This window comes from Aulostomus chinensis, chromosome 4 (assembly GCF_037954235.1).
Source record: "Aulostomus chinensis isolate RoL2024-O1b breed Wild chromosome 4, RoL_Achi_v1.0, whole genome shotgun sequence".
Taxonomy (NCBI): domain Eukaryota; kingdom Metazoa; phylum Chordata; class Actinopteri; order Syngnathiformes; family Aulostomidae; genus Aulostomus; species Aulostomus chinensis.
In genome coordinates this window covers 15,568,536-15,584,309 of record NC_141323.1, presented here as the reverse complement: position 1 = coordinate 15,584,309, position 15,774 = coordinate 15,568,536, and the positions used below count along the sequence as shown (strand labels likewise).

General features: G+C 41.8%; 1 protein-coding gene across 3 annotated transcripts in view; it reads left to right on the top strand.

Annotated features, from left to right (window-relative positions):
* iqsec3a (IQ motif and Sec7 domain ArfGEF 3a) overlaps positions 1–15,774 on the top strand; it is a 99,495-nt gene that overhangs the window by 13,042 nt on the left and 70,679 nt on the right. For all 3 annotated transcript variants that reach the window (XM_086202041.1, XM_086202040.1, XM_086202042.1), the window contains exon 2: positions 11,696–11,776. In XM_086202041.1, the coding sequence (XP_086058167.1) occupies positions 11,696–11,776 (81 nt within the window). The remainder of the gene's footprint in view (positions 1–11,695; positions 11,777–15,774) is intronic.

Below are 15,774 nucleotides of genomic sequence, written 5' to 3'. Positions count from 1 at the left end.
TTTTTTTGAGACATGAACATTCCAGTTTGGATTTGATGTTTAATTTTTCTATTAATTTCCTCATAGATTTTATTCCCATGTGCTTTAGTTACTTCCTGTTTTATTTTGAAATCTCTCCCCTCTTGCATTCTGCTTGCTTTACTTCCTGTCTTTGTCCAGTTTCCCTCCTTTTTTTTGTCTCTCATCACCTGTGTCTCGTTAGGTTATTAAGTCTCTTAAGCCACAGCCTTGTTCCAAGTCTTTCCTTCTCTAATCGGCTCCTTCCATGTGTCTTGTTGTCTAATTCGGTAAGTCTGTATTATTTCTTGTAAATGTAGTTGGAATAATAGATTAGCAACTTCTTTAAATTCTGCTTACTTCTATATTTGTATCCTCCTGCAATCATCAAAAAAACTGGCAAGCAGGAAATGTTGAACTGAGCATTAGCTAACGACATCTCAGTGATTTATTAATGGAGGATTTTAGTGTTAACAAGTAAGTTTTTATCTTTAAACTGTATTTGGCACAGCGATGTGACGGTAAGCATTAAAATTACTTCCCCGTTCAATCATAATTGCTCAGAGTAAAGCTTTTTGTGACTTGCTGCTTGCTGCCGGGAAATAAATCTTTTATTAGTTACTAGCTAATAGACTAAAAAAATTACCATCCAGAATAAGAGTGTGCCTGTATTCTGATATTTATGGTGTCTGATGCACTAAAATGAACAAGGTGTGTTTTTGGCTTTATATCCAAGTAGCTGGTTTTGAAAATCTTGAATCTTACCAGACGGTGTGCGTCAGAGGTTTTTCATGGACATTTTTGGACATTTTCCTGTTGTTTGTGGCTACTGGGGGCCATCAGCTTCAAGCTGAATATAGATTTCTGGCTCTTCCTGCTCTCTGGAGTCAAAACAAAGTAATGCAGCGGTTTAACAAAAAAAAAGAGGTCTCTGTGACCGATTTGAAAGACAAAATACACTTCTGGGGTGAAGTATTGCTTTAATTTTTCAGGAATCACTAAATGTGTACATCTGTAGGCTACTTTTCCAAAGCCATGCAAGGTATATTTGTCATTTTAACTTGCGTTACTGTCGGCCATTGCTTTTTATTGGTAACTTAATTCATGTGTGTGTATTCTAGTATTGCGTAGAGTGAAACACACAATCATGTACAGACGTCCTCGCCTGGGGAAATGTCAGGTACCGTTAACTTTAAGACCACGAGTAATGTTCAAAGCCATCTACCTACGGCTGCAAGGCATTGCAGCGCTTATTGAAACAGGCACAGCATGTCCAATCTGTTTTGCTGGTCGTCTCAACACATCACACAGCGACTCGACCAAGTCTTGACCATGATTTATTGTACTGTGCAAAAAGGAGGGAACAAAAACAAGATACAGCCACTAATTTACTCACTGAGTTTATCTTAATTATTGGACTGTGGTTCGCAGGTTTATTAGCTTTTCACTTGATTAAATTCTGAAGAACCACAGCGAGCACTGTGAAGCTGCACTTTCATGTATCTGCATGTTAAGTTTTTTTTTTGTGCCATGTAATAAGCATTTTCACCATCTTAAGTAAGATCGCCACACAAAAGCATCTTGTCCTCCCCTGCACTGTGGTTACATCATCAATGCTCGTTCTTCAACCCTGCTGACGCTAGGATTACATCATCAGGTACACAGAGCCAAGGGGAGGAGCTGATGACTCCCACGGTGATGTCACTGGAGGTTGTTACTTGGAGCAAAAAGGAGATGAGCATGAATGAGTCATATTTGTGGGAAATGGAGTAAGAAGTCATCGTTTATGGACGATGGAGTAACATTTTAAAAAAAATATTGTTCAGTACTCCTGACTTGCTTCAGTTTTTACACAAGAGTGTGCTTTCAAATCTGCAGTACCTGTAGCGCAACCCTTAATTTATGTTTTTTTTTTTTTGTATGCATAAAGAATATTTTACTTCAACTTCTGCTGATCGGCAAGATGCGATGCTCCTCATCAGCCAAAGTCTGGGCTGATATGACAACCATGTCAGTTTGATAGTTGTTGAGCGTCAGCGTGACGCTCCGACACAGTGGCAAGCCTTCAGCAGATGGCCCCGCAGTGTCACAGTGTAGCTTGATGCTTTGTGTGAACTGCTAAAGCTGCTCAATACTGGCGGCACCAGATGGAGATCAGATGAAAACTGTGGAAAAACTGCTGTTTTCATGGGAACATTAGTGAATATGCCCCCCCCCCATGTATGTATCCATCAGTCATATTTTATATCCTGGTGGCAAACTTTCACCGCTCGTCAAGAGCCGTCGTTAAAAAAATGCATCGCTAATGGTGTTTCAGAGTGCACGGCATGAAGAGCAGCTCAGTTTTCTTGCAGATTGTTGTGCCCACACTTTTGCTGGTGAATGCATAAGTGTGGCAAATTGGCATATGACTTATCCCTGCACCGACATCCCCGCTAGTCTAAATTCCTCTTTTCTGGTTTTCATTACCATGGCTAGCAAGCTACGAAGGAGCACAAGTCAGGCTACTGTTGCTGTGCTGTAAAAGAGCAGACATTAGTACTTTGATTGGGAGCCTGGTCAGAAGATTCTTGATGAAGGTTATGTTAGTTGTGCCTTGGTTTCAGGGTAAAATTGGGGTTGCATAATAAGACCTGGATCCAGGAAGTGTTAAGCTAGTTTTACATGCTGTGCTAAGTGCCCTAACCTAAACAACAGAAGTGCGCTTCTGAAGACATTTTTATGAAAGAAACGGGCAATGCAGGAACAGAATCTTCACATCAGTACATTTTCCTTTTCGGTCTCCCAAGGTAGTCACATCATGCTAGTTTCGATTTCGGCTACATGCACCAGCTGAAGCTGGTTTTTGGCTCCTGGCTAGCACGTCTGTCTTTGGAACTGCAAAGAGAAATAAATGCAGAATACTACAGTTTCCTTTTGTGTTCAACAAAAAAATCCGAGAGCCAATGATCGGATGAACAGTGGTGTTTAAAGTCTGGTTAGGTCCAGGATGTAAGGGTTGGGTTTAAAATAGAGAAATTAACATCAAAATTCCTCCACATCTTGCTACATTAATTGGACTCTAATGCGTTAAACTGCCTGTGGCAAGCACCAATGTATCGTAGCGGCACACCAAATGACTGCAGAAATGCCGTACTATTCACGCGCCTTTTTATGAGACCAGCCTGATGCAACGAACAGAGGATTTTCACTTTCCTTCAAGCCACTAAGCAACTTTCAGAGGAGTGGTGTCCAGCTCTCATATACAGTAGTTGTTTTCTTACTAATTTATGATCTTTTACATCTGCATTTATCTGATTCGGTGCCCCCCCCCCCCCAGAATTTACCACAATGCTGTATAAATTTGGTTAAATAACATTTTAACGAGCTTGTCCAGCAGAAATAAATCCAGCTCAGTGTCAGTCTTGAAGCCTTCAGCGCAGCAGTTCTCTCTGACAAGTGAACGCCAGGAAGTAGTTCAGCCCTGTTCTTCCCCGGAGCTCAGCTCTCGCCTTCGCTGCTCGTTCAGCCTCCCCTGTCAAAGGATTCTTTTTAGTTTCTCGGAGAGGGGACCAACAGTTGAGAGTTAAGAGCGTAAAATGTTGAGAGCCCAGAGACAAGAGATCCTTTGATCTTGAGGGGATGACATCAAAACGTGACATTTACTGCTGATATTTTAGATAGTGTATAATCTGTCTGCCTTAGAACTCATGTAGTTGCTGAAAATATGCTAAACTGATGACACATGGTCTAAATGTGGAATACATGCAAATAAACCTAATGAGCCAGCTCATTTTGACGGCGGTAAACTGTCCATGTGATGTATGAGTGATCTTCTTCTTCTCCTCTAAGATGCAGCCAACTTCCAAGGGTTGTTGCTGCATAAATATTGAGCTTAATGGTTTCGTGCATATAATGTCAAGTGCCGCAGTGGAGCCATGTTGGCCAAAATTACTGTGAAAACTCAAATTTACAGCTTTCCTGGCACTGGCCAAAATCAGGCCTTTTTTTTTTTTTAATTTCAGGGATTCAATACAAGGACAAAGTGGGTTTTTTTTTTGTGTTCTCCTTTGTGAGGTTTCTCGTGGGAAAATTGGTCTTGCTCTCTAGTCCATCGCCAGCTCCCTCAGTTTTGCTTGCAGAAAAGCGAGTTAAGCCGCTTGGGAAGGCCCAAAGTCCATGCTGACGTAAACCTTTCAAGGAAGCTTTTTTTTTTTTTTTCTAAACTCTGTGTGTGTGTAGAGGAGTTGAAGGAGTAGGTTTTTACAGGACAGAAAAATGTGTTCATTTGTGTAAAACTGGTGCAGCACTCCTACAATTGAATAGGTTTCTGAAAATGAGCTGCAGTCATGTTTAATTCATGAAATATAAGTACCATGAATGTATCTCTCTCTGAGCTTTCACTTCACATTTCAATTAGCTAGCTAGTCAAATGTTCCAGAAACCACAATGCAAATATCGGTGTTCTTGTTTTGTGTTTGCATGAGACAAATTAGTTTCCTCCAAATTATGTTACTTTGGGAGTGTCCACGTCCACACAACATACAAAAAAGGAACGTCCCAGGGCTAATGTTAAATTCGCAATCACAAATCTGAAGCTAATGCTAGCGGCTAGGCCCGTCCTTGACTTTGGATGTTGAGATTTTCTTTCCAGTGTTGCACTTCTGTGTTTTCTGATGACACGGTTGGGAGGTTGTCCAAATTTTGCGCAGCACGCTAACTATCTGTTAGCGATATCTCGCGGTGCTGTGCAAGAATAGGAACCTAACATATTCAGATTTTGATGGAGGGAATGACACCAACTGCTCGACTATGCCATCAAATGAACTTAGTCCAATGTTGACTAAAGAAGGGGGGGGGAGAAGCTGTTTGCTCGTTGTGTAAAAGGATACAGCTGTCAATCAAGGTGTGTTTGGCTACCTGTCAACAGAAGTCTTAACACTGATGGGGTCATTATTCTGTCACCCATACATTCTGAAATCAGTATTGCATAAGATAACTAAGCCTCACCAATTAAGCTTCACATAATTATCTTAATAGTGACATGATCGCAAAGACTTTTAAACCCATATTAATTGTGACTTTGGGGTTTATTTTATCCCATCCAACCATTGCTATCTCTGACGTCTTGACCTTGATGTTAAAATTAATTTATTCCAAAATACTGCATGAAATCAACAACGCAAAAACAAAATCCTCTTAAGGCGGTAGCCTTGACAACTAAAGTTTCAGCCTCATAGTCTTAATGTTTGCTTCCTCCAAGGTCAGTTGGGTTTGTTTTTACTAGGGCTGTAATCTCCCAGTCGATTAGTCATACGTTCTGGCTCGACCAAAATTCTGGTTAGTAGAGTTTTTGTTTGTTTTTTTTGCCACGTTAATTTCATCAGGAGGAAAGTACCGAAAGCACCCGTTTCACAAATAACAATCTCTTTGAACACCCCCCTTGTTTTGCTGTTTTGGACTAGCCCGACCCGCTAGAGACAGACTGAAGAGTCCTAGGCCGATGTCTGGTGGTTTGATGAATGTATATTTAATTTTGACGGTTTCATTTAAAGTCAGTCCTCGTCCACCATGTTAAAGACATCTGCAGCGTGGCAGCATTTCATGAAAGTAGATAAAGGGAAAAAAGTCAAATGCAAAGTTTGCAAACAACAGTTTTCATGTCATAGCAACACGACGGCGTATCACCTAGAAACGGTAAGCTAACTTGTCCACCTTAGGTTGCCCCGTCAGTTATGAGTATATGAGCATATCAGAATTGACATTTCAATGTTTTAGTCTAATAATTGTTTTGTTTTCATTGTAAAAATTCGTACAGTGGACTTGCCTTTTGTGTTAAAGAGTAAAGTTTTAAGTTAAAAGTCTATTTGTGTCTCAGCTGCGATGCCGAGCTCCTCTGTGCGCAGGACCAATGATAGTGTCGGTCAATCATTATAACGTGACAAAAACAATTGTCTTAATATTCCTCAACAGGTTTTGTGCTGATAGTTGACACAGTATATTTTTCACATATAAAATTAGTCGATTTTCGATTTAAGAAATTTGAGGGCTTCAGTTGATCAAGAATTTTTTTGGCTGATTATAGCCCGAGTTTTTACCATGTTTGGCTTTCGGGGGCAGGACTGTATCTGAAGCTATTTCGATGGCTGAACATGTTCCGATTGGTTGGTCTGACAGCAAACTTTACAACAGCTGTGGCCACTGAGTGAGTGCTCTAGAAAGATGCTGTGCAGGTGCATTTGAACTTGGCCAGAGTCCCCTTATATGTCCCTCAGCGGCAATATAGCACATGAGAGGAGGACAGTTGCTCAGTCCAATTTTTCTGACACTTGAGTTGCACCAAAGTGCAGATTTTCTTTTCCAGGTGACTTTTACATCCAATGGCTCCTATGGTCCATTGGATGTAATATCCCTGCTCTAATTAGTCAGACTCCTGAAGATGATCGTATGTGTGCTGGGTGGTGGATGTTGCTGGAGACTTTGACGCCGGCGAATACTGAAAGCTCGGGGAGCTTATTCCAGTGTGGGGAGGAGAGAGCTGTTGTGTCCTGTAGGTAGCGAGGTGGGGAATTAGTTGGAAGTGAGCCGGCTGCCACCGCTTCCTGATTTGGACCAGGATGCTTGGCTGTCCACTGGAAAGACACTCAGTCCCTCAGCTGTTCGCTTATAGTGACACCGTAATACTGTGGTGTTGCTGATCTTATCCTAAGAATGTTTCATATTAATGTTGTGATTATTATATGAAGATGAACTGGTATTTTGGTACCCAGTGGTGTTTCTCAGTACTCTCAGTACTTTAATACAACCTTCTTGCCCTTACAACTGCATTTAAAACATGAACTTTCCTAGCTCCGTACTCTCCATATTAAAATTACTGATCCGCTGCAGGAAACGGATGAACACATCATATCCTGGGAATACATAGTATGGATCCAAAGTTAGCTGTGCAACAATTTGTCCACATTTTGGCTCTCTGACACACGTCAAGCCATATACGTGGTTTCGCCTCGTCTTGTTTTCTGATTGCCAAGGAAATGGTCTGTAAAAACGAATCCATCAAATTTTTTTTTAGCTTTAACCCCCCCCCCCCCGTCTCTCCCTCCCTCCGTGGGTCCCATGCATCAAAGAGTATCACGCCCGTGTGCACAGATCTTTTCTGCCTTGAGCGGAATTGTAGCTAACTCAGTTGGTGTTATTGACACAGCGAAGCTAAATTCAACACGAGGAGGAGCACATCGACAAACACATTAGACATGAGACTTTAAAACAAAATACAATGAAACCATGGTGGCCAGATTACACTCTCCCTCAAATAGAACCAGTGTGTGGAAGAGCTTATACAAGCTTATAGATTTTTTTTATAGGGGGTATTAGCGAGTTTAGGCCACCAGAGGAACTGAGTCAGTGGTGTGGAAGATCAGAAAGCAGGTCATGCGAGTTCAGTTTAATCTCAGCGCCTGCATTGATCAAACAGGCCCCGCTGTTGCAGGGAGGTGAGGCAGGCATGTGTGGTCTTGCAAATGTGACTGTTGGGAAGACATGCTGATGTCTCACCGGGACAATGTGTTTGCAATGATGATTTTCAAACAGTGTTAACAGTTCTGCTGAGTCTGTACGAGTTAGCACTAAAAATGTAATCTTAGATTTTACTTCACTTTCACTTGAAAGCCATCGTTTCCTTTGCAGTAAGTTCGCTTTTGCTCCCTGCAACAGCCCGATTGGCCAACAGCATCACCTGATACAGAGGAAAATGAATGAACGAAGTGGTGATCAGGACATTTTCAGCACCAATAACAGATTTCAGTTGACACCATGGATGGATGTGATGGTGGTTATGGATTTATTGTGCAAAGACTCACTAAAGTTCCAAGATGGATGACAAAACCCCTGACGGGGATAAATTCACTATGGACTGAACTGCAAATGGCCCAGCAGTCAGCTCCCTGGTGCTTCTTGCTCTAAGCAAACTGGCTATTCCATCGCAAAATAAAGCTAGAATGATTTTTTTTTAAAGGCTTTATTTCAGCTGGTTATGTTACTATAATATTACTGATATTTTATTAGAAACATGTTATATTACTCCAGTACATCCTAATAGAGGTAATCTGTTCCAAACACTTCTCATGACCAACTGATTTCCCATGAAAAGAATTAGCCTGTTATAATTGCTCCCACCATAGCTGTCGCATTGGGCGTTAGCCTACATAGCCTAGCCTTAGCGCCAGTATTTAATTCACTCACTGCAAATACTTCACCATTTTTTTTCCTTCTTTTGGTGCAGATTGTGGTGTACATAGGCAAGCTCTCATCTCCATGTTTGTTTGTTTGTTTGTTTTACTCTGCAAAACTCATTTTCTCTCAGTTTGGTGGCTTCAGTTGGAGTAACAAGTCATTTAGACTTTAATCTGGTGCAATCATTAAATGTCTGATCCCCAGTTTCTGCTGAAGCCAGTTAGCGTTTACTCCCTGTCCTTTCCTAATCTGATAGGATTCTGGGAGTTGGATCTGGTGTTTAAGAGGAACAAAGACAAAGATTAATGAGCAAATCAGTCCAACTTGTTCCGAGCATGAACAAACTCACAGTATACAGACTTTTTGTGCAGTCTTTGGTTGGGTATCAGCAATCCCTGTATCCCAGTGGAGCCTCTAAAGAGCCCCCTCGTAAACCGATATCGGTAGGAGAATTTTTGAAGCTGTTTTTGAGTGGAAAGGCATAGAAGTGATAAAACCAAGTAGAGCAATGAAGAAGAAAAAAATAGGTGAATTATAAGAAGCCAGACATCAAAGGAGAAACAGATTGGCGGTTAAGATGAATCAAAAGGAAAATGCTTTAGAGGAAAAAGGGCTCATTCCATCTCCATCTCGAAACACTTTCCCTGTGAGGTGTTTCTCTCTAATGTGGTGAAATGAAGGAATTAAATGTAACCATATTCACTTTTTGTCCTCATATTTTGGCTCTGTGTGTGTGTGTGTGCGCGCGTCATCATCATCAGAGGGCGTATCCAATTGGAGCGCAGCATGTTTTATACAGGAATTATACAAATAAATTGCCTAGTGGCAGGATTATTACCAAAGCATAACGTAGGGGATTTAGAGGAGACTACTTTTGCAGTATTTCTGGGTATTTTTTTTTTAAATGATAGTAGTTATATATGATTTAAAGAGTTGTCAAAGATCTACAAGTTCACTAGAAAAGTACTGATCATTTCATGCTTTTCAAGCCCCTGAACAAGCCAAAGCTGGTCCATCTTGTCTATGAAAACCACTTTGCTCTCCAAGAAGCGATGTAGTGAGTCACTGTAGCGTGCAGGAGCTGCAGCTCTGCCGATCACTCTCTGGAGAGCTTCACCCTGCTATAGAGAGTTGCTGTAGCACGAAAGAGCAGCGGTTGTAACAGAGATTTGCACATTTACTCATAGAGCCTGGAGTTACAGTACGTAACAATCACTCTTCAGAATACTTCATGCTGCAATAGCGAGGGAGAGGAAAGTCATTTTGGCCATTGGCGTCTGTTATCTCATTCCTTGTGTTACGACCCAAATTGTGTGAGGTGAGTGTTGGGTCCAAACTCGGCTGCTTAGTAGAGTTTTACCCTTCTGTTTATGCTAAGGAAGTTAGCGTTGCTTGTTTCTTGCGCTAATGGTGAACACCCCAGTGTTCTGATTGTGTCGATTTGGATTATACCTTTTTGTACATGTCTGTAATTATCTGCCAGATACTACTTTTACATGATATTTGTAAAGTCCAGTGCTTTGAAAGGTTCCATCCCTCGAAGCATTGACCTCTTAAGGTCACGATAGAGGGGTTTTGAGGTGTCTGCTTTGAGTTGGCAGGCATCAAATTTGAATGTCTTCATCAGGTTTTTCTGTGTTTTCCATGCCAAATCCTTTTTTCTTTTCTTTTTTTAAAATAATTACTTGGTAAATAATGGGTTCAGATAAAAATGCAGTTGAGGGAAACGGCACAAATTTTTCTTGGAAATGTGGGCTAAAATAAGTCCCCTAAAATGTAAATACTAAGTACAGATGCCTTCAAATTTAAGTACGGCATTTGAGTAAAAATACATAATACTTCTCACCACTGACCATATGTTTATACTGGTGTCAGGGGCCAGTCAGAGACTCCATACCTGTGCCAAGGCAATATCATCAGATTTCATATCTCCTCAGCAGAGATGAAGAATGTTATGATGATTTAGAATATCAATTATCACCGAGCCTTCCAGAATTCATATTCCCTTTTGGCCTCGTCCCTATGGGGCCCCCCAAGTCACTGCTTTTGTTGTCTGTTCATAAAATTCCCCAAACTGTGTTCAATTAAAGCAGGTTTATTTGTAGAACTCCAGTAATGTTGCATAATTCTGCACTCATCTGTGTGACTCACAGATTTGGTTAGGTTTCTGAATGTTTGCTTAGGGGAGGAAAAAAAAACCAAAAACCCTAATGGAACTGCTCATTTTAGCAAGAACAATTACCATATGTACCTGTAACAAGTGGCTCCATTGCTGCAATGCTAGCACTAATCTTTCTGACCCCAGAGACGGCCTGTGTTCTCCACCTATTAGAAATGGCCACAAGGGTGTCATGGCCATTAAGGTGAACACAATCAGGGGAGCCATTAACCATGGATATTAATTTGCTGTCACAGCCTATTGTACCTGTGCTGTTGTTGGTGTCAAATATTCCTCTTTGCAAACTATAGTCTCCATCCTTACTAAAGCAGTATTTAAGACATTTTTTTTAAGACGGGTTTACTTTTGGGATCAACGCACAGAGTACAAATGCTAGTTTATACGCATTGAGGAATTCTTATTCACCTGATACACCATGAGCAGGGTTGTTAGTTGGAACCTCTTTCGTACTTATATCCCTCTCAGTCCATGATAGAACCCAGTTCTGCAATGCTGCTGTTCTTTTTGCTTGCTTCATGTTCCAAAAGCAGGACAAATTGAGCCAATTCCTCTCTTGCAGCACACATGAGCCTGTAGGACAGCGAATGGGGGGGGATGGGGTCACAAGTGTGATTGAAAGTCATTGAAAAAGGGACAGTGGTGGAGGAGGTGAACATCCAGGTAAAGAGGAAAGAAAAGCAAGTGTGAATTTTAATGCGCATGTGGCTGTCAAGCATGCGCATTAAAATTTGATAACCTTGCCCTCTCCTTGCACCATTCCTGAATCACCTTCACTTGTGACAATCAGCTGTGAGGTGCTGCTTACACTTATCACTCTACTGCCGCTGCTGAGTTTTGTGTAAAATCTCTTCTCTTTCATGTGCTGTTTGACGGAAACATGCACAGGAATGGGAATTGATGCTCACTCATTCAAACCTAGTTACTGTGACACTATCGAGGATGTTTTGTGTTGTCTTGGTTATCAAATACTGTGTGGTTAGTTTTACCCCAACCTTGGTGGAGGGGTGTGGCACGGGCCAAGGAGGAATCAATAAAATTCAAAGTGAAAAAAAGTTTGTGAATACATTGCCTGAGATTTGCCTTGGCAGACGTGTGCACTCGCGTTTTCTTTATGCCTTTTTCTGAAAAACTGAAACCCACCCTTTGTCTCTATCTCCATGGTGATGAAAGTCTCTGCCTGTTTGAAACTCTGTCTCTCCTTTTTATATCAATCTTCCACTCAACTGAGCAAAAACCTATTCTATTTCTTACAAAAACTAAAATGTACACCATCATGATCATGCCATCTTATCTGTTTCTTCATCACAGCAACCAAACTGTTCTCCATCAGTTCTGCTGCCCGGCCCCCGAGGCCCCAGAGGGGGAGACCTCTACCGCCTGTGTCCCCAGGTAAGACTGACTGCATCCCTGTAACATCTGCACAATGATTCTTTTATTCTGTATTTACTTTGAGCAACTTCTTTTCTGTAAATTTTAATTGCAGCCACGTATCATGCATCCTGTTAATGGCGGTGCTGCAGTAGCTACTTTAGGCAACACAACTACCCCAGCAGTGTCATCCAAGTTGAAGTGGTTCTTCAGGCTCTCCCAATCTGACAATCCAACGTCTTCCTCTCCATGATGAGCCAATAAAAGAGACTAATTCTTAAAATAACTCCCAGATTTACTGTTTTTAAAGGTCATTTGCTACATCAGCTTGGGTTTTGGGTCTTGTTGAGGCCACGGCTTTGTTTCTAAGATGCACTGGACGTGATTTGTTGGAGTGTCAGTGGGATGCAGGAGTGATGTCCAAATCAAACGCATCAAAATCTCATTTCCTGGACAGCAGTCAAGTCTTGAGTGAAGCCGTTAGTATGAAAAATGAAAGATGGGGGAGGATTACACTGAGTTTAGCTAGCAAAGCAGGATGATGCTGTTATCTTTTCATGTCAGATGCCTGTGATAGAGCGAGAACTCCCACAGACTTCAGTTGAATGTGGTCACTTGCAACCGCTGTCCTGAAATTCCTTGTGCACTTTTTAGCTTTAGCTTATAGTGGTTTTTCAACACTAAATCAATTATCATACTCTCTCAAATTATAGATAAGCAACAACAAAAACAAATCACCAACCACTCTGGCAATTTGTTACCCCCCCCCCCCCCTTCAAGTGGAATTGGCTATACAAAATTCTATCCGCCTTTCTGCTTTTATTTACTCTCTCTAAATTCATGTGGCCAAGGAGCATCCATAGCAATTAAGCCATCCATCCTAAAATGGTTTGTTTGTTGTGGATTGCATGTTGCACAGCCTTGTTTTGCTGCATTGTCTGAACTGGGCAAAAAATAGCAGCAAAGCAAGAGTGTATTGATGGTAAATCCTAGTCCCCACAGATACTGGACACAATAACAGTGTCAGAAGGCTGCAGATCAACAAGCACACACAAAAATACACTTCAAACACCTTGCAACGCATTACATTAGTCCCACGGATAGGCTGGAGAATAAGGATTTAAGTGGAACTGTGAATTCTCATTATCTTGGCTGAAGAGGTCACGTTTTTGCTGTGTCTGTCGCCATACACAGCTCACGATTCATGTGCGCGCCTATGGACCATTCTGTCTGTTGACAATTGTCAATCAAGATTAGTTCAAAGTCCCAAAGGCCTTGAAGCATTTGCTGAATACGCTTTTGTTAAAGAGGTTGTCTAAGAAGATCTTGTTCATATCTGTGGTGATCAGAGGAGTAAGGCCTCAAACAGGCGTGCGCGCTGTGCAGGAAGACGTTAAGGGCACGGCACACAAAGGCCTGTTCAGTGCTCACAAAGTGGGTCAGTTCTGTAGAGAGGAAACTTCTGGGGCACATGAAAACCTGGAGTATCAGACATTCGACGCATAACATTTGTCCACAAAGTTCTTGCCAGACATCTGTGTTCTCTAGCCGCTTTAGACTCTTTCTCTGAAGTTCCCTCTCTACAGGCGCGCAACAGCTCAAGCTTCCTGCCTCCTATGACATGGCATGTTGTACTTTCAGACCCTGCCGCTTGGGGTAATGAGAGGAAAAATGCGCTGAAGTTGGGGAAAGGCTTGGTGACTCAGCTTCCACAGGATGAGAGCATGAGGATGGTTGAGGACATTTGTGACATGTCTGAAATTCATCTGGACATTGAGTGTGTGTGTGTGTGTGTGTGTGTGTGTGGTCAGGCGCAACGGGTTGGGCCATGATCAGACACCAGATTGAAGCTGAAATATGACTTTGAAGTGAGTGATGCGGCTCAACAATAGGGACAGAAACAGGCTTAAATTGTAAAGCAGGATTATATGAAAATCTTTTCCAAACTAGGTGTGAGGGTGGATTGCTCGCGGGGCACTCGTGTCCTCCAGTTGACTGGTTTCCTTTTCACACCTAGCAGAAGTCCATTTTTCAGAAAGGTGCAAGGCCTGTTGATGGACTGACTCAAAACCCAAGTCTGTTCGTGCAACTCTAAGATTTGACTTGTTAAATACAAGTGGAGAGACGGTCACTATATTTACATAGAAGCTGTGGGATCAAGAGGAGAGGAAGACAACAAAACAAAAGACGAGAATCAATTGGGGTTCAGCAGCTTGAACTTTGCTTGATAGAGGCCATTCGGTGCTGTTGTGTTCTGTGATTGCTTTGTGCTTAGGGACCATTAGCTTAAAGGTACAAAGTGCACAACAGAAGGGCCCTTGCTAACGTTTCACCCCCTCCAGCTCTTCAAAACAGCCCCCCCCCCCCCCCCAACCACCACCACCACCACACCCTGCACCGCCACCGATTCTCTGAAGCAAACCACTTCAAAGCAGGACTCTCTGGGGCTGAGACAGAAAGCAGCTTGTGGTTTTGTCCTTTTTCTTTTTTTTTTTTTGTTCTTGTTGCATCTTTTTTGAAAGCTGTATTCAGTTCTGTATTTCCACGTTGTTGTCAGTGATTCGTTGATCATTTACTCACGTGGCATCACCACATCACTCCACCACGTTTCGCACCCACTCCTCATTGCATCCATCACCATCCATGTCCACGTCATTCAGGCTTGGTCTCTCCACTGTGGTCCCATTCTGTTTTTTCTGACTATTACCCGTGACAAAAGTGTAACTATGCAATGTAAAACAACCATAAATGCATTGATATGTGTACTGTAGGGTCTTTCCTCATGCTGGAAACTGGTGAGCTGCCTTGTTGACACATGTAATGCATCTGTGTTCATGTGGGGAAAAAAAAAAAAAAACGAGAAAAAAAAACAGTTCTTATCATGTTGCATGCATTTGCTTGGCAGTGATCAGAACATAGCTCCTTGTCTATTTGTGTGTGTGTTGATGTACATGTACAAATGTGTAAATACGGTACACAGTTAAAGTGCATACACAGAAATTGCAAGGTGCACACCAACAGACCAGCAGGGAGGTTATCCATAATGATCGAGTCGTGTCACCTTTACGTAAAAAACCCTGCAAAACATCTTCAACTGCCTTTCACAGAAATAAAAAGTGGATTGTGTTGTCTTGTATGATTCAGGGGGATTGAAGGCTGATTAACATATAAAAAGGACTTCTCATTTCCTCTTTGTGTGCTCCTTTCACTCACTGATGTAATGAGGCCTTATTTCCAACACGGAATCTGACAAAGTGCAGTCATTGTTGTTTTATTCTCACCATTACTACTACTACTGAGGGTTATTCTATCGGCAATGTCCCCTGCTCTGGAAAGGGCACCGGTGTGATTTGAAGTCATTTCTTTCACTTTAGGAACTTTATCTGGTTGGTGAGGAAGTGGACAGAAAGCAGCTGATATGACGTGTGTGTAGGTACACAAGATAATTTAAATAAGCTGAAAGTTGCAATCTGAAAACATCTAATGAAGACCCAAAGGAGGCTGAATACCTGGCAGATTGCTGGTCATCAGAGGGTTCTGAGGCCACGGGGGGGATTTTTGAATTCGGGATCATAAAGTCAGATCTGTTATCGCTCATGGAAGAGGTTGATCGCGTGGTATAGCTTTTAATTGGCAGTGTGAGCAACCTTCTACTGCAGTCTGCTAAAAATTGCACCTAAGAGTTTAGGTGTCACTTTTATGGTTTTCCATAAGAGATTTTGTGCTTTGCAGCAAAACTGAGAACTGCTGTGGTCAACACACAAAGCCCCAGAAACCTAGTAAATGGGGAGCAGAAGAGCTATAAATAATGACATTCAGAAAGATGCCTGAGGACAGGCTGAAGGTAGAGTTCCTACTTTTCAAATCAATGCGGTGTGCACATAATTTTTTTTTCTTAAAGTATTCAAGGTGAACAAGAGTTGGCCATGAATGTTTGTGTTATTTTTATCCAAGATTCCCACTCAAGTAAGTGGTTTAATTCAAATCAAGTGCGCCAGCGTGTAGTTTCGTCAAGTGTT